This window comes from Coregonus lavaretus (assembly GCF_964263955.1).
Source record: "Coregonus lavaretus genome assembly, chromosome: 9".
NCBI classification, from domain to species: Eukaryota; Metazoa; Chordata; class Actinopteri; order Salmoniformes; family Salmonidae; genus Coregonus; species Coregonus lavaretus.
In genome coordinates, this window is record NC_139996.1 from 632,374 (window position 1) to 654,233 (window position 21,860).

Here is a 21,860-nt window from a genome sequence, read left to right on the forward strand (position 1 = left end):
TAGTTATTGCAACCAGAGACTGAGCTAGATATTCCAACCATAGAGACTGAACTAGTTCCTCCAATCATAGAGAATTAACTAGTTATTCCAACCAAAGAGACTGAAAGTTATTCCAACCATAGGATCTGAACTAGTTAATCCAGCCAAAGAGACCTAAATAGTTATTCCAACCATACAAAATTGACACACATACTGAACTATTTTGTCGAACCATAGAGACTGAACTAGTTCATTGAACAAAGGAGACTGAACTAGTTCCTCCAATCATACAGAGTGAACTAGTTATTCCAGCTATAGAACTGATATAGTTATTCCAACAATAGAGACTGAACTATTAATTCCATTCAATAGAGACTGAACTAGTTCCTCCAGCTATAGAGACTGAACTAGTTCCTCCAGCTATAGAGACTGAACTAGTTTTCCAGCTATAGAGACTGAACTAGTTCTTCCAACAATAGAGACTGAAATAGTTATTCCAACCAACGAGAAAGAATGCACTAGTTATTCCAACCAACGAGAAAGAATGCACTAGTTATTCCAACCAACGAGAAAGACTGAACTAGTTATTCCAGCTATAGAGACTTAACTAATTATACCAATCACATAGTCTGAACTAGTTCCTCCAGCTATAGAGACTGAACTAGTTCCTCCAGCTATAGAGACTGAACTAGTTCCTCCAGCTATAGAGACTGAACTAGTTTTCCAGCTATAGAGACTGAACTAGTTCCTCCAGCTATAGAGACTGAACTAGTTCCTCCAGCTATAGAGACTGAAATAGTTCCTCCAGCTATAGAGACTGAACTAGTTTTCCAGCTATAGAGACTGAACTAGTTATTCCAGCTATAGAGACTGAACTAGTTCCTCCAGCTATAGAGACTGAACTAGTTCCTCCAGTTATAGAGACTGAACTAGTTCCTCCAGCTATAGAGACTGAACTAGTTCCTCCAGCTATAGAGACTGAACTAGTTCCTCCAGCTATAGAGACTGAACTAGTTCCTCCAGCTATAAAGACTGAACTAGTTCCTCCAGCTATAGAGACTGAACTAGTTGTTCTAGCTATAGAGACTGAACTAGTTACTCCAGCTATAGAGACTGAACTAGTTGTTCCAGCTATAGAGACTGAACTAGTTATTCCAGCTATAGAGACTGAACTAGTTGTTCCAGCTATAGATACTGAACTAGTTCCTCCAGCTATAGAGACTGAACTAGTTCCTCCAGCTATAGAGACTAAACTACTTATTCCAACCATAGAGACTGAACTACTTATTCCAACCATAGACTAAACTAGTTATTTAAACAGTAGAGACTTAACTAGTTATTCCAACCATACACATTGAACTAGTTATTCCAGCTATAGAGACTGAACTCCTTTTTAAAACCATAGAGCCTGAACTAGATATTATAGCCATAGAGACTGAACTAGTTCCTCCAACCACAGAGAATGAATTAGTTATTAAAACCATGGAGACTGAACTAGTTATTTCCAAATATAGAGACTGAACTAGTTAATCCAACCATAGTGACTGAACAAGTTCCTCCAACCATACAAACTGAACTAGTTAATCCAACCATACACACTAAACTAGTTATTCCAGCTATAGAGACTGAACTAGTTATTCCAACCATAGAGACCTAACTAATTAATCCATCTGTAGTGACTAAAGTATTATTTCAACAATAGACACTGAACTAGTTATTCCAGCTATTGATATGTAACTAGTTATACCACCCATAGAGACCGAACTAGTTTTTCCAACCATAGAGACTGAACTACTTATTCCAAACATAGGGTGGCACACAATTGGCCCAGCGTCGTCCAGGTTTGGCCGGTGTAGGCCGGCATTGGAAATAATAATTTGTTCTTAACTGACTTGCCTAGTTAAATAAAGGTAAAATAAAAATAAAATAAAAAAATAGACTGAACTACTTCCTGCAACCAAAGAGACTGAGCTAGTTATACCTACTATAGAGACTGAGCTAGTTATTCCAACTATAGAGACTGAGCTAGTTATTCCAACTATAGAGACTGAGCTAGTTATTCCAACTATAGAGACGGAACTAGTTATTCCAACTATAGAGACTGAGCTAGTTATTCCAACTATAGAGACTGAGCTAGTTATTCCAACTATAGAGACTGAGCTAGTTATTCCAACTATAGAGACGGAACTTATTCCTCCAATCATACAGACTGAACTGATTATTCCAACCATAGAGATTTAACTAATTATTCCAGACATAGAGACTGAGATAGTTATTCCAGCTATACAGACTGAACTAGTTATTCCAAGTATAGAGACTGAACTATTATTACAACCGTAGAGACTGAAACATTTATTGCAACCATAGAGACTGAACTAGTTATTCCAACAATATACACTGAACTAGTTCCTTAAACAACAGAGACTGAAGTAGTTATTACAACCATAGAGACTGAACTTATTTTTCAAGCTATAGTGACTGAACTACTTATTCCATCCATAGCAATTGAACTAGTTATTCCAAACAGAGACTGAACTAGTTATTCCAACAATAGACAAATAATTAGTTCATCCTACAATAGAGACTGAACAAGTCATTCACAGCAAAGAAACTGAATTAGTTATTCCAGCTTTAGACTGAACTAAATATTCCAGCCATAGAGTCTGAGCTAGTTATTCCATTATACAGACTAAACTACTTATTTTATCCATGGAGACTTAACTAGTTATTCCAGCTATATAGACTGAACTACATATTCCAACAATAGAGCCTGATTTAGTTATTCCAAACTTATACTGAACTATTTCTTCCAACCATATAGACTGAACTATTTCTTCCAACCATATAGACTGAACTATTTATTCCAATCATATAGACTGAACTATTTATTCCAACCATATAGACTGAACTATTTCTTCCAACCATATAGACTGAACTATTTCTTCCAACCATATAGACTGAACTATTTCTTCCAACCATATAGACTGAACTAGTTCCTCCAACCAAAGAGACTGAACTAGTTATTCCAACCATAGAGACTGAACTAGTTATTCCAGTTAAAGAGACTGAACTAATTATTGCAACCATAGAGACTGAACTAGTTTTTCCAGCTATAGTGACTGAATTACTTTTTTCCAACCATAGCACTTTAACTACTTATTCCAACCATATGGACTGAAATCATTTGTCCAGCCATACAGACTGATCTAGTTATTCCAGCCATACATACTGATCTAGTTATTCCAACAATAGAGCCTGATTTAGTTATTCCAAACTTATACTGAACTAATTCTTCCAACCATATAGACTGAACTAGTTCCTCCAACCATAGAAACTGAACTAGTTATTCCAGTTAAATAGACTGAACTAGTTCCTCCAGCTATAGAGACTGAACTAGTTCCTCCAGCTATAGAGACTGAACTAGTTCCTCCAGCTATAGAGACTGAACTAGTTCCTCCAGCTATAGAGACTGAACTAGTTCCTCCAGCTATAGAGACTGAACTAGTTCCTCCAGCTATAGAGACTGAACTAGTTCATCCAGCTATAGAGACTGAACTAGTTCCTCCAGCTATAGAGACTGAACTAGTTCCTCCAACCATAGAAACTGAACTAGTTATTCCAGTTAAAGAGACTGAACTAGTTATTGCAACCAGAGACTGAGCTAGATATTCCAACCATAGAGACTGAACTAGTTCCTCCAATCATAGAGAATTAACTAGTTATTCCAACCAAAGAGACTGAAAGTTATTCCAACCATAGGATCTGAACTAGTTAATCCAGCCAAAGAGACCTAAATAGTTATTCCAACCATACAAAATTGACACACATACTGAACTATTTTGTCGAACCATAGAGACTGAACTAGTTCATTGAACAAAGGAGACTGAACTAGTTCCTCCAATCATACAGAGTGAACTAGTTATTCCAGCTATAGAACTGATATAGTTATTCCAACAATAGAGACTGAACTATTAATTCCATTCAATAGAGACTGAACTAGTTACTCCAGCTATAGAGACTGAACTAGTTCCTCCAGCTATAGAGACTGAACTAGTTTTCCATCTATAGAGACTGAACTAGTTCTTCCAACAATAGAGACTGAAATAGTTATTCCAACCAACGAGAAAGAATGCACTAGTTATTCCAACCAACGAGAAAGAATGCACTAGTTATTCCAACCAACGAGAAAGACTGAACTAGTTATTCCAGCTATAGAGACTGAACTAATTATACCAATCACATAGTCTGAACTAGTTCCTCCAGCTATAGAGACTGAACTAGTTCCTCCAGCTATAGAGACTGAACTAGTTTTCCAGCTATAGAGACTGAACTAGTTTTCCAGCTATAGAGACTGAACTAGTTCCTCCAGCTATAGAGACTGAACTAGTTCCTCCAGCTATAGAGACTGAACTAGTTCCTCCAGCTATAGAGACTGTACTAGTTCCTCCAGCTATAGAGACTGAACTAGTTCCTCCAGCTATAGAGACTGAACTAGTTCCTCCAGCTATAGAGACTGTACTAGTTCCTCCAGCTATAGAGACTGAACTAGTTCCTCCAGCTATAGAGACTGAACTAGTTCCTCCAGCTATAGAGACTGAACTAGTTCTTCCAGCTATAGAGACTGAACTAGTTCCTCCAGCTATAGAGACTGAACTAGTTCCTCCAGCTATAGAGACTGAAATAGTTTTCCACTAATAGAGACTGAACTAGTTTTCCAGCTATAGAGACTGAACTAGTTTTCCAGCTATAGAGACTGAACTAGTTTTCCAGCTATAGAGACTGAACTAGTTATTCCAGCTATAGAGACTGAACTAGTTCCTCCAGCTATAGAGACTGAACTAGTTCCTCCAGTTATAGAGACTGAACTAGTTCCTCCAGCTATAGAGACTGAACTAGTTCCTCCAGCTATAGAGACTGAACTAGTTCCTCCAGCTATAGAGACTGAACTAGTTCCTCCAGCTATAAAGACTGAACTAGTTCCTCCAGCTATAGAGACTGAACTAGTTGTTCTAGCTATAGAGACTGAACTAGTTACTCCAGCTATAGAGACTGAACTAGTTGTTCCAGCTATAGAGACTGAACTAGTTATTCCAGCTATAGAGACTGAACTAGTTGTTCCAGCTATAGATACTGAACTAGTTCCTCCAGCTATAGAGACTGAACTAGTTCCTCCAGCTATAGAGACTAAACTACTTATTCCAACCATAGAGACTGAACTACTTATTCCAACCATAGACTAAACTAGTTATTTAAACAGTAGAGACTTAACTAGTTATTCCAACCATACACATTGAACTAGTTATTCCAGCTATAGAGACTGAACTCCTTTTTAAAACCATAGAGCCTGAACTAGATATTATAGCCATAGAGACTGAACTAGTTCCTCCAACCACAGAGAATGAATTAGTTATTAAAACCATGGAGACTGAACTAGTTATTTCCAAATATAGAGACTGAACTAGTTAATCCAACCATAGTGACTGAACAAGTTCCTCCAACCATACAAACTGAACTAGTTAATCCAACCATACACACTAAACTAGTTATTCCAGCTATAGAGACTGAACTAGTTATTCCAACCATAGAGACCTAACTAATTAATCCATCTGTAGTGACTAAAGTATTATTTCAACAATAGACACTGAACTAGTTATTCCAGCTATTGATATGTAACTAGTTATACCACCCATAGAGACCGAACTAGTTTTTCCAACCATAGAGACTGAACTACTTATTCCAAACATAGGGTGGCACACAATTGGCCCAGCGTCGTCCAGGTTTGGCCGGTGTAGGCCGGCATTGGAAATAATAATTTGTTCTTAACTGACTTGCCTAGTTAAATAAAGGTAAAATAAAAATAAAATAAAAAAATAGACTGAACTACTTCCTGCAACCAAAGAGACTGAGCTAGTTATACCTACTATAGAGACTGAGCTAGTTATTCCAACTATAGAGACTGAGCTAGTTATTCCAACTATAGAGACTGAGCTAGTTATTCCAACTATAGAGACGGAACTAGTTATTCCAACTATAGAGACTGAGCTAGTTATTCCAACTATAGAGACTGAGCTAGTTATTCCAACTATAGAGACTGAGCTAGTTATTCCAACTATAGAGACGGAACTTATTCCTCCAATCATACAGACTGAACTGATTATTCCAACCATAGAGATTTAACTAATTATTCCAGACATAGAGACTGAGATAGTTATTCCAGCTATACAGACTGAACTAGTTATTCCAAGTATAGAGACTGAACTATTATTACAACCGTAGAGACTGAAACATTTATTGCAACCATAGAGACTGAACTAGTTATTCCAACAATATACACTGAACTAGTTCCTTAAACAACAGAGACTGAAGTAGTTATTACAACCATAGAGACTGAACTTATTTTTCAAGCTATAGTGACTGAACTACTTATTCCATCCATAGCAATTGAACTAGTTATTCCAAACAGAGACTGAACTAGTTATTCCAACAATAGACAAATAATTAGTTCATCCTACAATAGAGACTGAACAAGTCATTCACAGCAAAGAAACTGAATTAGTTATTCCAGCTTTAGACTGAACTAAATATTCCAGCCATAGAGTCTGAGCTAGTTATTCCATTATACAGACTAAACTACTTATTTTATCCATGGAGACTTAACTAGTTATTCCAGCTATATAGACTGAACTACATATTCCAACAATAGAGCCTGATTTAGTTATTCCAAACTTATACTGAACTATTTCTTCCAACCATATAGACTGAACTATTTCTTCCAACCATATAGACTGAACTATTTATTCCAATCATATAGACTGAACTATTTATTCCAACCATATAGACTGAACTATTTCTTCCAACCATATAGACTGAACTATTTCTTCCAACCATATAGACTGAACTATTTCTTCCAACCATATAGACTGAACTAGTTCCTCCAACCAAAGAGACTGAACTAGTTATTCCAACCATAGAGACTGAACTAGTTATTCCAGTTAAAGAGACTGAACTAATTATTGCAACCATAGAGACTGAACTAGTTTTTCCAGCTATAGTGACTGAATTACTTTTTTCCAACCATAGCACTTTAACTACTTATTCCAACCATATGGACTGAAATCATTTGTCCAGCCATACAGACTGATCTAGTTATTCCAGCCATACATACTGATCTAGTTATTCCAACAATAGAGCCTGATTTAGTTATTCCAAACTTATACTGAACTAATTCTTCCAACCATATAGACTGAACTAGTTCCTCCAACCATAGAAACTGAACTAGTTATTCCAGTTAAATAGACTGAACTAGTTCCTCCAGCTATAGAGACTGAACTAGTTCCTCCAGCTATAGAGACTGAACTAGTTCCTCCAGCTATAGAGACTGAACTAGTTCCTCCAGCTATAGAGACTGAACTAGTTCCTCCAGCTATAGAGACTGAACTAGTTCCTCCAGCTATAGAGACTGAACTAGTTCATCCAGCTATAGAGACTGAACTAGTTCCTCCAGCTATAGAGACTGAACTAGTTCCTCCAACCATAGAAACTGAACTAGTTATTCCAGTTAAAGAGACTGAACTAGTTATTGCAACCAGAGACTGAGCTAGATATTCCAACCATAGAGACTGAACTAGTTCCTCCAATCATAGAGAATTAACTAGTTATTCCAACCAAAGAGACTGAAAGTTATTCCAACCATAGGATCTGAACTAGTTAATCCAGCCAAAGAGACCTAAATAGTTATTCCAACCATACAAAATTGACACACATACTGAACTATTTTGTCGAACCATAGAGACTGAACTAGTTCATTGAACAAAGGAGACTGAACTAGTTCCTCCAATCATACAGAGTGAACTAGTTATTCCAGCTATAGAACTGATATAGTTATTCCAACAATAGAGACTGAACTATTAATTCCATTCAATAGAGACTGAACTAGTTACTCCAGCTATAGAGACTGAACTAGTTCCTCCAGCTATAGAGACTGAACTAGTTTTCCATCTATAGAGACTGAACTAGTTCTTCCAACAATAGAGACTGAAATAGTTATTCCAACCAACGAGAAAGAATGCACTAGTTATTCCAACCAACGAGAAAGAATGCACTAGTTATTCCAACCAACGAGAAAGACTGAACTAGTTATTCCAGCTATAGAGACTGAACTAATTATACCAATCACATAGTCTGAACTAGTTCCTCCAGCTATAGAGACTGAACTAGTTCCTCCAGCTATAGAGACTGAACTAGTTTTCCAGCTATAGAGACTGAACTAGTTTTCCAGCTATAGAGACTGAACTAGTTCCTCCAGCTATAGAGACTGAACTAGTTCCTCCAGCTATAGAGACTGAACTAGTTCCTCCAGCTATAGAGACTGTACTAGTTCCTCCAGCTATAGAGACTGAACTAGTTCCTCCAGCTATAGAGACTGAACTAGTTCCTCCAGCTATAGAGACTGTACTAGTTCCTCCAGCTATAGAGACTGAACTAGTTCCTCCAGCTATAGAGACTGAACTAGTTCCTCCAGCTATAGAGACTGAACTAGTTCTTCCAGCTATAGAGACTGAACTAGTTCCTCCAGCTATAGAGACTGAACTAGTTCCTCCAGCTATAGAGACTGAAATAGTTTTCCACTAATAGAGACTGAACTAGTTTTCCAGCTATAGAGACTGAACTAGTTTTCCAGCTATAGAGACTGAACTAGTTTTCCAGCTATAGAGACTGAACTAGTTCCTTCAGCTATAGAGACTGAACTAGTTTTCCAGCTATAGAGACTGAACTAGTTCCTCCAGCTATAGAGACTGATCTAGTTTTCCAGCTATAGAGACTGAACTAGTTCCTCCAGCTATAGAGACTGAACTAGTTCCTCCAGCTATAGAGACTGAACTAGTTTTCCAGCTATAGAGACTGAACTAGTTTTCCAGCTATAGAGACTGAACTAGTTCCTCCAGCTATAGAGACTGAACTAGTTCCTCCAGCTATAGAGACTGAACTAGTTCCTCCAGCTATAGAGACTGAACTAGTTTTCCAGCTATAGAGACTGAACTAGTTATTCCAGCTATAGAGACTGAACTAGTTATTCCAGGTATAGAGACTGAACTAGTTGTTCCAGCTATAGATACTGAACTAGTTCCTCCAGCTATAGAGACTGAACTAGTTTTCCAGCTATAGAGACTGAACTAGTTCCTCCAGCTATAGAGACTGAACTAGTTCATCGAGCTATAGAGACTGAACTAGTTCCTCCAGCTATAGAGACTGAACTAGTTCTTCCAGCTATAGAGACTGGACTAGTTATTCCAGCTATAGAGACTGAACTGGTTATTCCAACGACTGAGACTGAACTAGTTATTCCTACTATAGAGACTGAACTACTTTTTCCAACCAATGTAATGCAAATAGTCCGGTTAGCCATGATTAGCTGTTCAGGAGTCTTATGGCTTGGGGTTAGAAGCTGTTAAGAAGCCTTTTGGACCTAGACTTGGCACTCCGGTACCGCTTCCCATGCGTTAGCAGAGAGAACAGTCTATGATTAGGGTGGCTGGAGTCTTTGATCATTTTTAGGACCTTCCTCTGACACCGCCTGGTATAGAGGTCATGGATGGCAGGAAGCTTGGCCCCAGTGATGTACTGGGCCGTACGCACTACCCTCTGTAGTACCTTGCGGTCGGAGGCCGAGCAGTTCCATACCAGGCGGTGATGCAACCAGTCAGGATGCTCTCGATGGTGCAGCTGTAGAACTTTTTGAGGATCTGAGGACCCATGCCAAATATTTTCAGTCTCCTGAGGGGGAATAGGCTTTGTCGTGCCCTCGTCACGACTGTCTTGGTGTATTTGGACCATGATAGTTTCTTGGTGATGTGGACACCAAGGAACTTGAAGCTCTCAACTTGTTCCACTACAGCTCCGACGATGAGAATAGGGGCGTGCTCAGTCCTCTTTTTTTTCCTCTAGTCCACAATCATCTCCTTTGTCTTGATCAATCAATCAATCAATTTTATTTTATATAGCCCTTCTTACATCAGCTAATATCTCGAAGTGCTGTACAGAAACCCAGCCTAAAACCCCAAACAGCTAGTAATGCAGGTGTTGATCACGTTGAGGGAGAGGTTGTTATCCTGGCACCACACTGCCAGGTCTCTGACCTCCTCCCTATAGGCTGTCTCATCGTTGTCGGTGATCAGGCCTACCACTGTTGTTTTGTCGGCAAATTGAATGATGGTGTTGGTGTCGTGCCTGGCCATGCAGTCATGGGTGAACAGGGAGTACACGAGGGGACTGAGCACGCACCCCTGAAGGGCCCCCGTGTTGAGGATCAGTGTGGCAGATGTGTTGTTACCTACCCTTACCACCTGGGGGCGGCCCGTCAGGAAGTCGAGGATCCAGTTGCAGAGGGAGGTGTTTAGTCCCAGGGTCCTTAGCTTAGTGATGAGCTTTGAGGGCACTATGGTGTTGAATGCTGAGCTGTAGTCAATGAATAGCATTCTCACGTAGGTGTTCCTCTTGTCCAGGTGGGAAAGGGCAGTGTGGAGTGCAATTAGGATTTCATAATCTGTGGATCTGTTGGGGCGGTATGCAAATTGGAGTGGGTCTAGGGTATCCGGGATGATGCTGTTGATGTGAGCCATGACCTGCCTTTCAAAGCACTTCATGGCTACAGACGTGAGTGCTACGGGTCGGTGGTCATTTAGGCAGGTTATCTTAGTGTTCTTGGGCACAGGGACTATGGTGGTCTGCTTGAAACATGTTGATATTACAGACTCAGTCAAGGACATGTTGAAAATGTCAGTGAAGACTCTTGCCAGTTGGTCAGTGCATGCTCGGAGTACACGTCCTGGTAATCCGTCTGGCCCTGCGGCCTTGTGAATTTTGACCTGCTTAAAAGTCTTACTCACATCGGCTACAGAGAGCTTGATCACATAGTCATCCGGAACAGCTGATGCTCTCATGCATGATTCGGTGTTGCTTGCTTCGAAGCGAGCATAGAAGTGATTTAGCTCGTCTGGTAGGCTTGTGTCACTAGGTAGCTCGCGGCTGTGCTTCCCTTTGTAGTCTGTAATAGGTTTCAAGCCCTGCCACATCCGACGAGCGTCAGAGACAGTGTAGTACGATTCAATCTTAGTCATCTATTGACTCTTTGCCTGTTGATGGTTCGTCGGAGGGCATAGCAGGATTTCTTGTAAGCGTACGGGATAGAGTCCCACTCCTTGAAAGCGGCAGCTCTACCCTTTAGCTCAGTACGGCTGTTGCCTGTAATCAATGGCTTCTGGTTGGGGTAGTTATTCAGACTGAGGAGGACCAGACCCAGGTCCAGGAGGCTACTGGCCCAGAGAACAGGCCCAGACAAGGCTACCTGCTGATGGCTGAGAAGGAGAGGATGTTCCCTCACAGGTCTAAGAGCTGGAACGCCATCGACCGGAAGGTAAGAGCCTGGGATACATAATGGAGAAACCAAGAGCCGTTAGCAGACACAGAGTTATAGTTGGAGTGTGTAGCGTCTCCTCTGAGGAGATAAAGGAGGAGGAGGGGAAGAGAAAGGAAGAGAAGAGAGGAGAATAAGAGAGGAGGAGAAGAGAGAGGATGTAAGAAGAGAGAGGAGAAGAGAGAGGAGGAGAAGAGAGAGGAGGAGAAGAGAGGAGGAGAAGAGAGAGGAGGAGAAGAGAGAGGAAAAGAAGAGAGAGGAGGAGAAGAGAGAGGAGGAGAAGAGAGGAGGAGGAGAAGAGAGAGGAGGAGAAGAGAGGAGAAGAAGAGAGGAGGAGAAGAGAGAGGAGGAGAAGAGAGAGGAGAATAGAGGAGGAGAAGAGAGGAGGAGAAGAGAGGAGGAGAAGAAGAGAGAGGAGGAGAAGAGAGGAGGAGAAGAGAGAGGAGAAGAAGAGAGAGGAGGAGAAGAGAGGAGGAGAAGAGAGGAGGAGAAGAGAGAGGAGGAGAAGAGAGAGGAGGAGAAGAGAGGAGAAGAAGAGAGGAGAATAATAGAGAGGAGGAGAAGAGAGAGGAGGAGAAGAGAGGAGAAGAAGAGAGAGGAGGAGAAGAGAGGAGGAGAAGAGAGAGGAGGAGAAGAGAGGAGGAGAAGAGAGAGGAGGAGAAGAGAGAGGAGGAGAAGAGAGAGGAGAAGAAGAGAGAGGAGGAGGAGAGAGGGGAGGAGAAGAGAGATGCCATGGCAACCAGCCACCACTGGACCACTGTCAAAAACTCCAGAACCATCCACCACTGAACTACTGTCAAACACTCCAGAACCATCCACCACTAGACACTGTCAAATACTCCAGAACCATCCACCACTGGACCACTGTAAAACACTCCAGAACCATCCACCACTGGACCACTGTCACGTACTCCAGATTCACAGCAGAACCAGCCACCACTGGACCAATGTCAAACAATCCAGAACCACCACATAACCATCCACCACTGGATCACTGTCAAATACCCCAGAACCATCCACCACTGGACAACTGTCAAATACTCCAGAACCACCATAGAACCATCCACCACCGGACCACATTCAAATACTCCAGATTCGAACACTCCAGAACCACCACAGAACTGCTGTTGAACACTTTTAGTCCCGGTCAAATATAAACAGTCCTACAAAAATGAAATAAAATGACCTAATCAATCTCTCAGAAGACATCATTTTTCCTATATAGTATTGTGGGGATGAAATATCAAAATGATGTCATTGTAATATCTACAAAATTGGAATAAAATAAATAATCTATTGCCATTTACTCCCCTTCCTTTGTGAAACTGCATCACCACACTCATAACTGCTTACCTTATGACCGGTACTAGCTATTATCAACAATCTGAGCACTAAAACACAATCACTTAACTGACAGTTACCTAAAAGTATTGTTACCAAACCAGTTAGTCAGACTACTGAAACGCCTCACTATGTCTGGGTTCCTAGGTCAGCCGATCAGCACCAGACAGGACAGGTGTATCACGAGGCAGGTAGCTTACCTTCTCCAGGTTCTGACCTCTGACCGGCAACGTTGGCCATCTGGGTCGAGCAGTTCCAGTGTTTGGTCATTCAAATTGTTGGTATGTATTGTGGTACCGAGTATAGGCCAATATGTTACATAGACAGACTGGCAGCCAGCTGGCTACATAGACAGACTGGCAGCCAGCTGGCTACATAGACAGACTGACAGCCAGCTGGCTACATAGACAGGCAGCCAGCTGGCTACATAGATAGACAGGCAGCCAGCTGGCTACATAGACAGACTGAAATACAGACAGGCTAGCTAGCCATAAACAAATAGCTAAATGTAGCTACAAACTCCAAAATAGCACTTACATAGTTTTGACATAAAATCAATAACAAGTTCATAACGTTATGCAGGCTATAAAACGAAGACCAACTGTTACATATCAGCTTCTTCTGCTATGGTATTATGGCGGTCGGCAAACAAATGGCGCCACCAACTGGACGGGGTGAATACATTCACAAAAGGAAAGGAAATTCCATTACAGGAAGGGGGAAAAAATTACATTAATAAAAATAAAACTACAAAAATATAATACTAATGATCAAATAAAACATCTTCCTTCAGTCATTAGATATTGTCTCGAGTTAATAAGTATTCAACCCCTTTGTTATGGCAAGCCTAAATAAGTTCAGGAGTAAAAATGTGCCTAACAAATCACATAATAAGTTGCTCTGTGTGCAATAATAGTGTTTAACATGATTTTTGAATGACTACCTCATCTCTGTACCCCACACATACAATTATCTGTAAGGTCCCTCAATCGAACAGTGAATTTCAAACAGATTCAACCACAAAGACCAGGGAGGTTTTCCAATGCCTCGCAAAGAAGGGCACCGATTAGTAGATGGGTAAAATTTAAAAAAGCAGATATTGAATATCTATTTGAGCATTGTGAAGATATGAAATTACACTTTGGGTGGTGTATCAATACACCCAGTCACTACAAAGATACAGGTGTCCTTCCTAACTCAGTTGCCGGAGAGGAAGGAAACCGCTCAGGGTTTTCACCATGATGCCTGATGGTGACTTTAAAACAATTTCAGAGTTTAATGGCTGTGATAGGAGAAAACTCATGATGGATCAACATCATTGTAGTTACTCCACAATACTAACCTAATTGACAGAGGGAAAAGAAGGAAGCTTGTACAGAATACAAATATTCCAAAACATGCATCTTGTTTGAAATGAGGCACTAAAGTAAAACTGGAAAAAATTTGCCAAAGAAATTAACTTTATGTCCTGAATACAAAGTGTTATGTTTGGGGAAAATCCAACACAACGCATCACTGAGTACCACTCTTAATGTTTTCATGCATGGTGGTGGCTGCATTATGTTATGTGTATGCTTGTCATTGGCAAGAACTAGGGAGTTTTATATTTTTTATAAAAATTAACAAAATAGAACTAAGCACAGGCAAAATCCTAAAGGAAATCCTTGTTCAGTCTGCTTTCCAACAGACACTGGGAGAGGAATTCACCTTTCAGCGGGACAATAACCTAAAACACACGACCAAATATACACTGGAGTTGCTTACCAAGACGAAATTGAACTAACCCGAGTTACACTTTTGACTTAAATCGGCTCGAAAATTGATGGCAAGCCTTGAAAATGGCTGTCCAGCAATGATCAAAAACCAACTTGACAGAGCTTGAAGAATTTTTAAAAGACTAATGTGCAAATATTGTATAATCCAGGTGTGCAGAGATTTAGAGCTCTTAGAGACTTACCCAGAAAAACGCACAGCTGTAATCGCTGCCAAAGGTGATTCTAACATGTATTGACTCAGGGGGTTGAATACTTATCTAATCAAGATATATTAGTGTTAAATTTTTATTTGATGTTGTGTAGATCGTTGAATTTACAATTAAATCCATTTTAATCCCACTTTGTAACACAACAAAATGTGGAGTAAGTCGAGGGGTGTGAATACTTTCTGAAGGCACTGTAGCTCTTCAGATGTTAAATATTTTAAATCGTAGAAATCATTCAGATACTTTTCAACTTGAGCTGTAGCGCTGTTACCACCGTTACCGACATTGCCGCCGTTACCGCCGTTGCCGCCGTTACCGCTCTCCTCCCTGAGTGGATTAACCGTCTCTACCCTCCAATCATTGGAGAATAAACTGGATGAGCTCAGTTCAAGACTATCCTATTGTTACAGGCTTTGGTTTTTCCATTTATATTTTGAGGTTGGACGTTAGCGCGTTGGATACACCGATTGGAGTCACCTGGTTAGTCAATATGTGTTACACCTGTGCTGATTGCCATCTCGTTAGTGGGAAGGTGTTTCACCTGTTCTGGCCCAGGTGCTATTTCAGAGTGGCTGGCCCAGTGCTCCAGTTGTCTAGATAGAAGCGGAGGGTTAACACCTTTAGTTGTCTGATTGATGTGAAGGGTTAATGCCTTTAGTTGTCTTGATAGATGTGGAGGGTTAATGACTTTAGTTGTCTGATAGATGTGGAGGGTTAACTCCTCCAGTTGTCTTGATAGATGTGGAGGGTTAACACCTTTAGTTGTCTTGATAGATGCGGAGGGTTAACACCTCCAGTTGTCTTGATAGATGTGGAGGGTTAACACCTTTAGTTGTCTTGATAGATGTGGAGGGTTAACACCTTTAGTTGTCTTGAAAGATGCGGAGGGTTAACAACTTTAGTTGTCCTGATAGATGTGGAGGGTCAACACCTTTAGTTGTCCTGATAGATGTGGAGGGTCAACACCTTTAGTTGTCCTGATAGATGTGGAGGGTTAACACCTCCAGTTGTCTTGATAGATGTGGAGGGTTAACACCTTTAGTTGTCTAGATAGATGCGGAGGGTTAACACCTTTAGTTGTCTTGATAGATGTGGAGGGTTAACACCTTTAGTTATCTTGATAGATGTGGAGGGTTAATGCCTTTAGTTGTCTTGACAGATATGGAGGGTTAACACCTTTAGTTGTCTGATAGATGTGGAGGGTCAACACCTTTAGTTATCTTGATAGATGTGGAGGGTTAATGCCTTTAGTTGTCTTGACAGATATGGAGGGTTAACACCTTTAGTTGTCTGATAGATGCGGAGGGTTAACACCTTTAGTTGTCTGATAGATGTGGAGGGTCAACACCTTTAGTTGTCCTGATAGATGTGGAGGGTTAACTCCTCCAGTTGTCTTGATAGATGTGGAGGGTCAACACCTTTAGTTGTCCTGATAGATGTGGAGGGTTAACACCTTTAATTGTCTTGATAGATGCGGAGGGTTAACACCTCCAGTTGTCTTGATAGATGTGGAGGGTTAACACCTTTAGTTGTCTAGATAGATGCGGAGGGTTAACACCTTTAGTTGTCTGATTGATGTGAAGGGTTAACACCTTTAGTTGTCTGATATATGTGGAGGGTCAACACCTTTAGTTATCTTGATAGATGTGGAGGGTTAACACCTTTAGTTGTCTTGATAGATGTGGAGGGTTAACACCTTTAGTTGTCCTGATAGATGCGGAGGGTTAACACCTTTAGTTGTCCTGATAGATGTGGAGGGTCAACACCTTTAGTTGTCCTGATAGATGTGGAGGGTTAACACCTTTAGTTGTCTAGATAGATGTGGAGGGTTAACTCCTCCAGTTGTCTTGATAGATGTGGAGGGTTAACACCTTTAGTTGTCTAGATAGATGCGGAGGGTTAACACCTTTAGTTGTCTGATAGATGCGGAGGGTTAACACCTTTAGTTGTCTGATAGATGTGGAGGGTCAACACCTTTAGTTGTCCTGATAGATGTGGAGGGTTAACTCCTCCAGTTGTCTTGATAGATGTGGAGGGTTAACACCTTTAGTTGTCTAGATAGATGCGGAGGGTTAACACCTCCAGTTGTCTTGATAGATGTGGAGGGTCAACACCTTTAGTTGTCCTGATAGATGTGGAGGGTTAACACCTTTAGTTGTCTTGATAGATGCGGAGGGTTAACACCTCCAGTTGTCTTGATAGATGTGAAGGGTTAACACCTTTAGTTGTCTAGATAGATGCGGTGGGTTAACACCTTTAGTTGTCTGATTGATGTGAAGGGTTAACACCTTTAGTTGTCTGATAGATGTGGAGGGTCAACACCTTTAGTTATCTTGATAGATGTGGAGGGTTAACACCTTTAGTTGTCTTGATAGATGTGGAGGGTTAACACCTTTAGTTGTCCTGATAGATGTCGAGGGTCAACACCTTTAGTTGTCCTGATAGATGTGGAGGGTTAACACCTTTAGTTGTCTAGATAGATGTGGAGGGTTAACTCCTCCAGTTGTCTTTATAGATGTGGAGGGTTAACACCTTTAGTTGTCTAGATAGATGCGGAGGGTTAACACCTTTAGTTGTCTGATAGATGCGGAGGGTTAACACCTTTAGTTGTCTGATAGATGTGGAGGGTCAACACCTTTAGTTGTCCTGATAGATGTGGAGGGTTAACTCCTCCAGTTGTCTTGATAGATGTGGAGGGTTAACACCTTTAGTTGTCTAGATAGATGCGGAGGGTTAACACCTCCAGTTGTCTTGATAGATGTGGAGGGTCAACACCTTTAGTTGTCCTGATAGATGTGGAGGGTTAACACCTTTAGTTGTCTTGATAGATGCGGAGGGTTAACAACTCCAGTTGTCTTGATAGATGTGAAGGGTTAACACCTTTAGTTGTCTTGACAGATATGGAGGGTTAACACCTTTAGTTGTCCTGATAGATGTGGAGGGTTAACACCTTTAGTTGTCTTGATAGATGCGGAGGGTTAACACCTCCAGTTGTCTTGATAGATGTGGAGGGTTAATGCCTTTAGTTGTCTTGACAGATATGGAGGGTTAACACCTTTAGTTGTCTGATAGATGCGGAGGGTTAACACCTTTAGTTGTCTGATAGATGTGGAGTGTCAACACCTTTAGTTGTCCTGATAGATGTGGAGGGTTAACTCCTCCAGTTGTCTTGATAGATGTGGAGGGTTAATGCCTTTAGTTGTCTTGACAGATATGGAGGGTTAACACCTTTAGTTGTCTGATAGATGCGGAGGGTTAACACCTTTAGTTGTCTGATAGATGTGGAGGGTCAACACCTTTAGTTGTCCTGATAGATGTGGAGGGTTAACACCTTTAATTGTCTTGATAGATGCGGAGGGTTAACACCTCCAGTTGTCTTGATAGATGTGGAGGGTTAACACCTTTAGTTGTCTAGATAGATGCGGAGGGTTAACACCTTTAGTTGTCTGATTGATGTGAAGGGTTAACACCTTTAGTTGTCTGATAGATGTGGAGGGTCAACACCTTTAGTTATCTTGATAGATGTGGAGGGTTAACACCTTTAGTTGTCTTGATAGATGTGGAGGGTTAACACCTTTAGTTGTCCTGATAGATGCGGAGGGTTAACACCTTTAGTTGTCCTGATAGATGTGGAGGGTTAACACCTTTAGTTGTCTAGATAGATGTGGAGGGTTAACTCCTCCAGTTGTCTTGATAGATGTGGAGGGTTAACACCTTTAGTTGTCTAGATAGATGCGGAGGGTTAACACCTTTAGTTGTCTGATAGATGCGGAGGGTTAACACCTTTAGTTGTCTGATAGATGTGGAGGGTCAACACCTTTAGTTGTCCTGATAGATGTCGAGGGTTAACTCCTCCAGTTGTCTTGATAGATGTGGAGGGTTAACACCTTTAGTTGTCTAGATAGATGCGGAGGGTTAACACCTCCAGTTGTCTTGATAGATGTGGAGGGTCAACACCTTTAGTTGTCCTGATAGATGTGGAGGGTTAACACCTTTAGTTGTCTTGATAGATGCGGAGGGTTAACACCTCCAGTTGTCTTGATAGATGTGAAGGGTTAACACCTTTAGTTGTCTTGATAGATGTGGAGGGTTAATGCCTTTAGTTGTATTGATTGATGTGGAGGGTTAACACCTTTAGTTGTCTTGATAGATGTGGAGGGTTAACACCTTTAGTTGTCTGATAGATGTGGAGGGTCAACACCTTTAGTTTACTAAAGAGGCCCAGAGGCGGCCCTCCTAATGCCTGGTGATTTTAATGCAGGAAAACTGAAATCCGTCTTACCTCCTTTCTAGCGGCATGTCTCCTGTACAACTAGAGGCAGAACAACTCTAGATCTCCTCTCCTCCACACACAGGCACTCATTCAAAGCTCTTCCTCGCCCTCAAATCAGACCAGAACTCTATCCTGTTGATTCCTGCTTACAAGCAAAACTCAAAACAAAGTACCAGCTAAATACGGAAGTGGTCCGATGAAGTGGATGCTACGCTACAGGACTGTTAAACTAGCACACACTGGAATATGTTCCATGATTCATCCAATTGCATTGAGGAGTTTACTACATCAGTTACCAGCTCCATTTACAAGTGCATCGACAACGTCGTCCCCACATTGACCGTATGTACTAGGGCTGACCCCATTGACCGTATGTACCAGGGCTGACCCCATTGACCGTATGTACTAGGGCTGACCCCATTGACTGTATGTACCAGGGCTGACCCCATTGACCGTATGTACTAGGGTTGACCCCATTGACCGTATGTACCAGGGCTGACCCCATTGACCGTATGTACTAGGGCTGACCCCATTGACCGTATGTACTATGGCTGTCCCCATTGACCGTATGTACTAGGGCTGACCCCATTGACCGTATGTACCAGGGCTGACCCCATTGACCGTATGTACTAGGGCTGACCCCATTGACCGTATGTACTAGGGCTGACCCCATTTAGTCGACTGGTCGATTGTTTGGTCGAGCCGAGATTTCTTTAGTCGAGCAGTAGCAAGACACCTGTCTGATTCGCCCCTGTCTGATTCGCCCCCGTCTGATTCGCCCCCGTCTGATTCGCCCCCGTCTGATTCGCCCCCGTCTGATTCGCCCCCGTCTGATTCGCCCCCGTCTGATTCGCCCCCGTCTGATTCGCCCCCGTCTGATTCGCCCCCGTCTGATTCGCCCCTGTCTGAGTGGAGTCCGTGGGGATGGCACAATCAATCACTCTAAGACATCTGCTACTGAAATTGTACATGGTTATATTACATAAGAACAATGGTGCAACACTAATAAAAATGATATTTTATAACAAATGTTGTTCTGAAACACATCAGTGCGCCGTTGAATTGGCGCCTTTTTCTAGACCATGTTGCTATGAGAATAATAGCAAAGTTAACCAGCATATTGGTGTTGAGAACAATGTGGCGGAGGCAGCAACAGAGTTAGGAGACGAGAAAACAGCCCTTACCTTAATTGTCTAAGAAAAGTGAGGAGAGAGGAAACCCCAACTTAATTAGGTCTATAATCAACAGCCTAACTGTTAAATGTTCCTGGCTTTATAAATCATATATCTACAGAAATAAGACAGATCCTGCTTCTGTTGAGTGTTTGATTAACTGCCTACTGATTCTGTGAGCACCAAGCCTCACTCAACCACAACATGTCGGATAAACAATTTCACAAATTGGGCTGTTTTTAAATCTTTGCTACGCTGTAATAAAGGCAGCCTCTCTGGTATTATTTATAATGTATTTAGTGTTTGTTTTAGTGTTTACACTGTTCCAAATGGTCAGAAATAATATTTATAATAATATTAACGCTACTTCTTCTTGATCTTATTGTTATTATAATAAGTGATGTCATTATCATTAGTATATAATATGCCATTTAGCAGACGCTTTTATCCAAAGCGACTTACAGTCATGCGTGCATACATTTTTTTGTGTATGGGTGGTCCCGGGGATCGAACCCACTACCTTGGCGTTACAAGTGCCGTGCTCTACCAGCTGAGCTACAGAGGACCACATTAGTAGGCTTAGTATAGCAGCCTTCTATAACCACCATGGAGCTGTAGGCTTTAGAGCACATCCTGTTTAGTCTTAATACCGTAACTTACTTAGGCCTGTAGTTCAATACTTATATAGACTACTGTATCAATAATTAATTTGTTCATGTCATTACACAACATACGAGTCATTCATGATTTGAAATGCAATCAAGCATTTTTGTAAACAAATAAACCGTTACATTTCAGGAATTCACGAATGAATGCGACTGCTTTTAGTCTATGCTGTAATAAAAGCTTTACAACAAAACGTTACAACAGACTCTCCGGTACGCTTATCATTTATTTAGTGGTGTTTACATTATTCCAAACAGTCAGGAAAATTATATTGTAATCTAACAGACCTGTTTGGCACACATAATATGCTCCTTACTTTATTTTTCTTGATCTCCAGTATTTTCCACAACTAGTCACATTTATTCCACACATCTGACTTCCCCTTTACCTCCTGAGCAACCAGTAAACATTCCCCTTTACCTCCTGAGCAACCAGTAAACATTCCCCTTTACCTCCTGAGCAACCAGTAAACATTCCCCTTTACCTCCTGAGCAACCAGTAAACATTCCCCTTTACCTCCTGAGCAACCAGTAAACATTCCCCCGTTTTGAGTTTTTGTCACATCCTCCGCATCCATTTTGCTGTCAGCGCGATAAACACGGTTGATGTTCTGTGGTGGTCGCTGCAGCAGGGAGGAGAGAGACGACGGGTGCTAGTCACACAGTCACTGGCTGTCCTTTTTTTAAACACAGCACTGCAAGTCTGAGCCAGGCGGCACAATCAAATCAATAAAATCAATTGCAGTCGTTTGTGTCTTAATTATTTCATCAAACAGTGTGCTTAAAAAAACGAAAGAAACTATGTTAAGCCATGCTGATTTAGTAAAATAAGTCAAATCTGACTGAAATAATTAACAGGCTGAACGTACATTTCTGTGACTCACTAGCTAATTTTTGCTTAATAGCTCAGTGACTGCTGCCAGGCGAAGAAATAAGCACCTCTTCCTGTTTACAGTGTTTCTTATGGGAAATTAGACTAGCACCACAAAACCAACCAGTGGCCAGAATTATATTACACCTGGGTTGGTTTAGAAAC

At 41.2% G+C, this 21,860-nt stretch overlaps 1 protein-coding gene across 1 annotated transcript in view; it reads left to right on the forward strand.

The window, feature by feature from the left end:
* The window catches only part of LOC311134804 (transient receptor potential cation channel subfamily M member 1-like), a gene marked incomplete at both ends in the record, with an annotated part of 142,202 nt that overhangs the window by 110,775 nt on the left and 9,567 nt on the right, over nucleotides 1-21,860 (forward strand). The window contains one exon of the mRNA XM_084168587.1: nucleotides 11,258-11,392. Coding sequence (XP_084024713.1) covers nucleotides 11,258-11,392 — 135 coding nt within the window. The remainder of the gene's footprint in view (nucleotides 1-11,257; nucleotides 11,393-21,860) is intronic.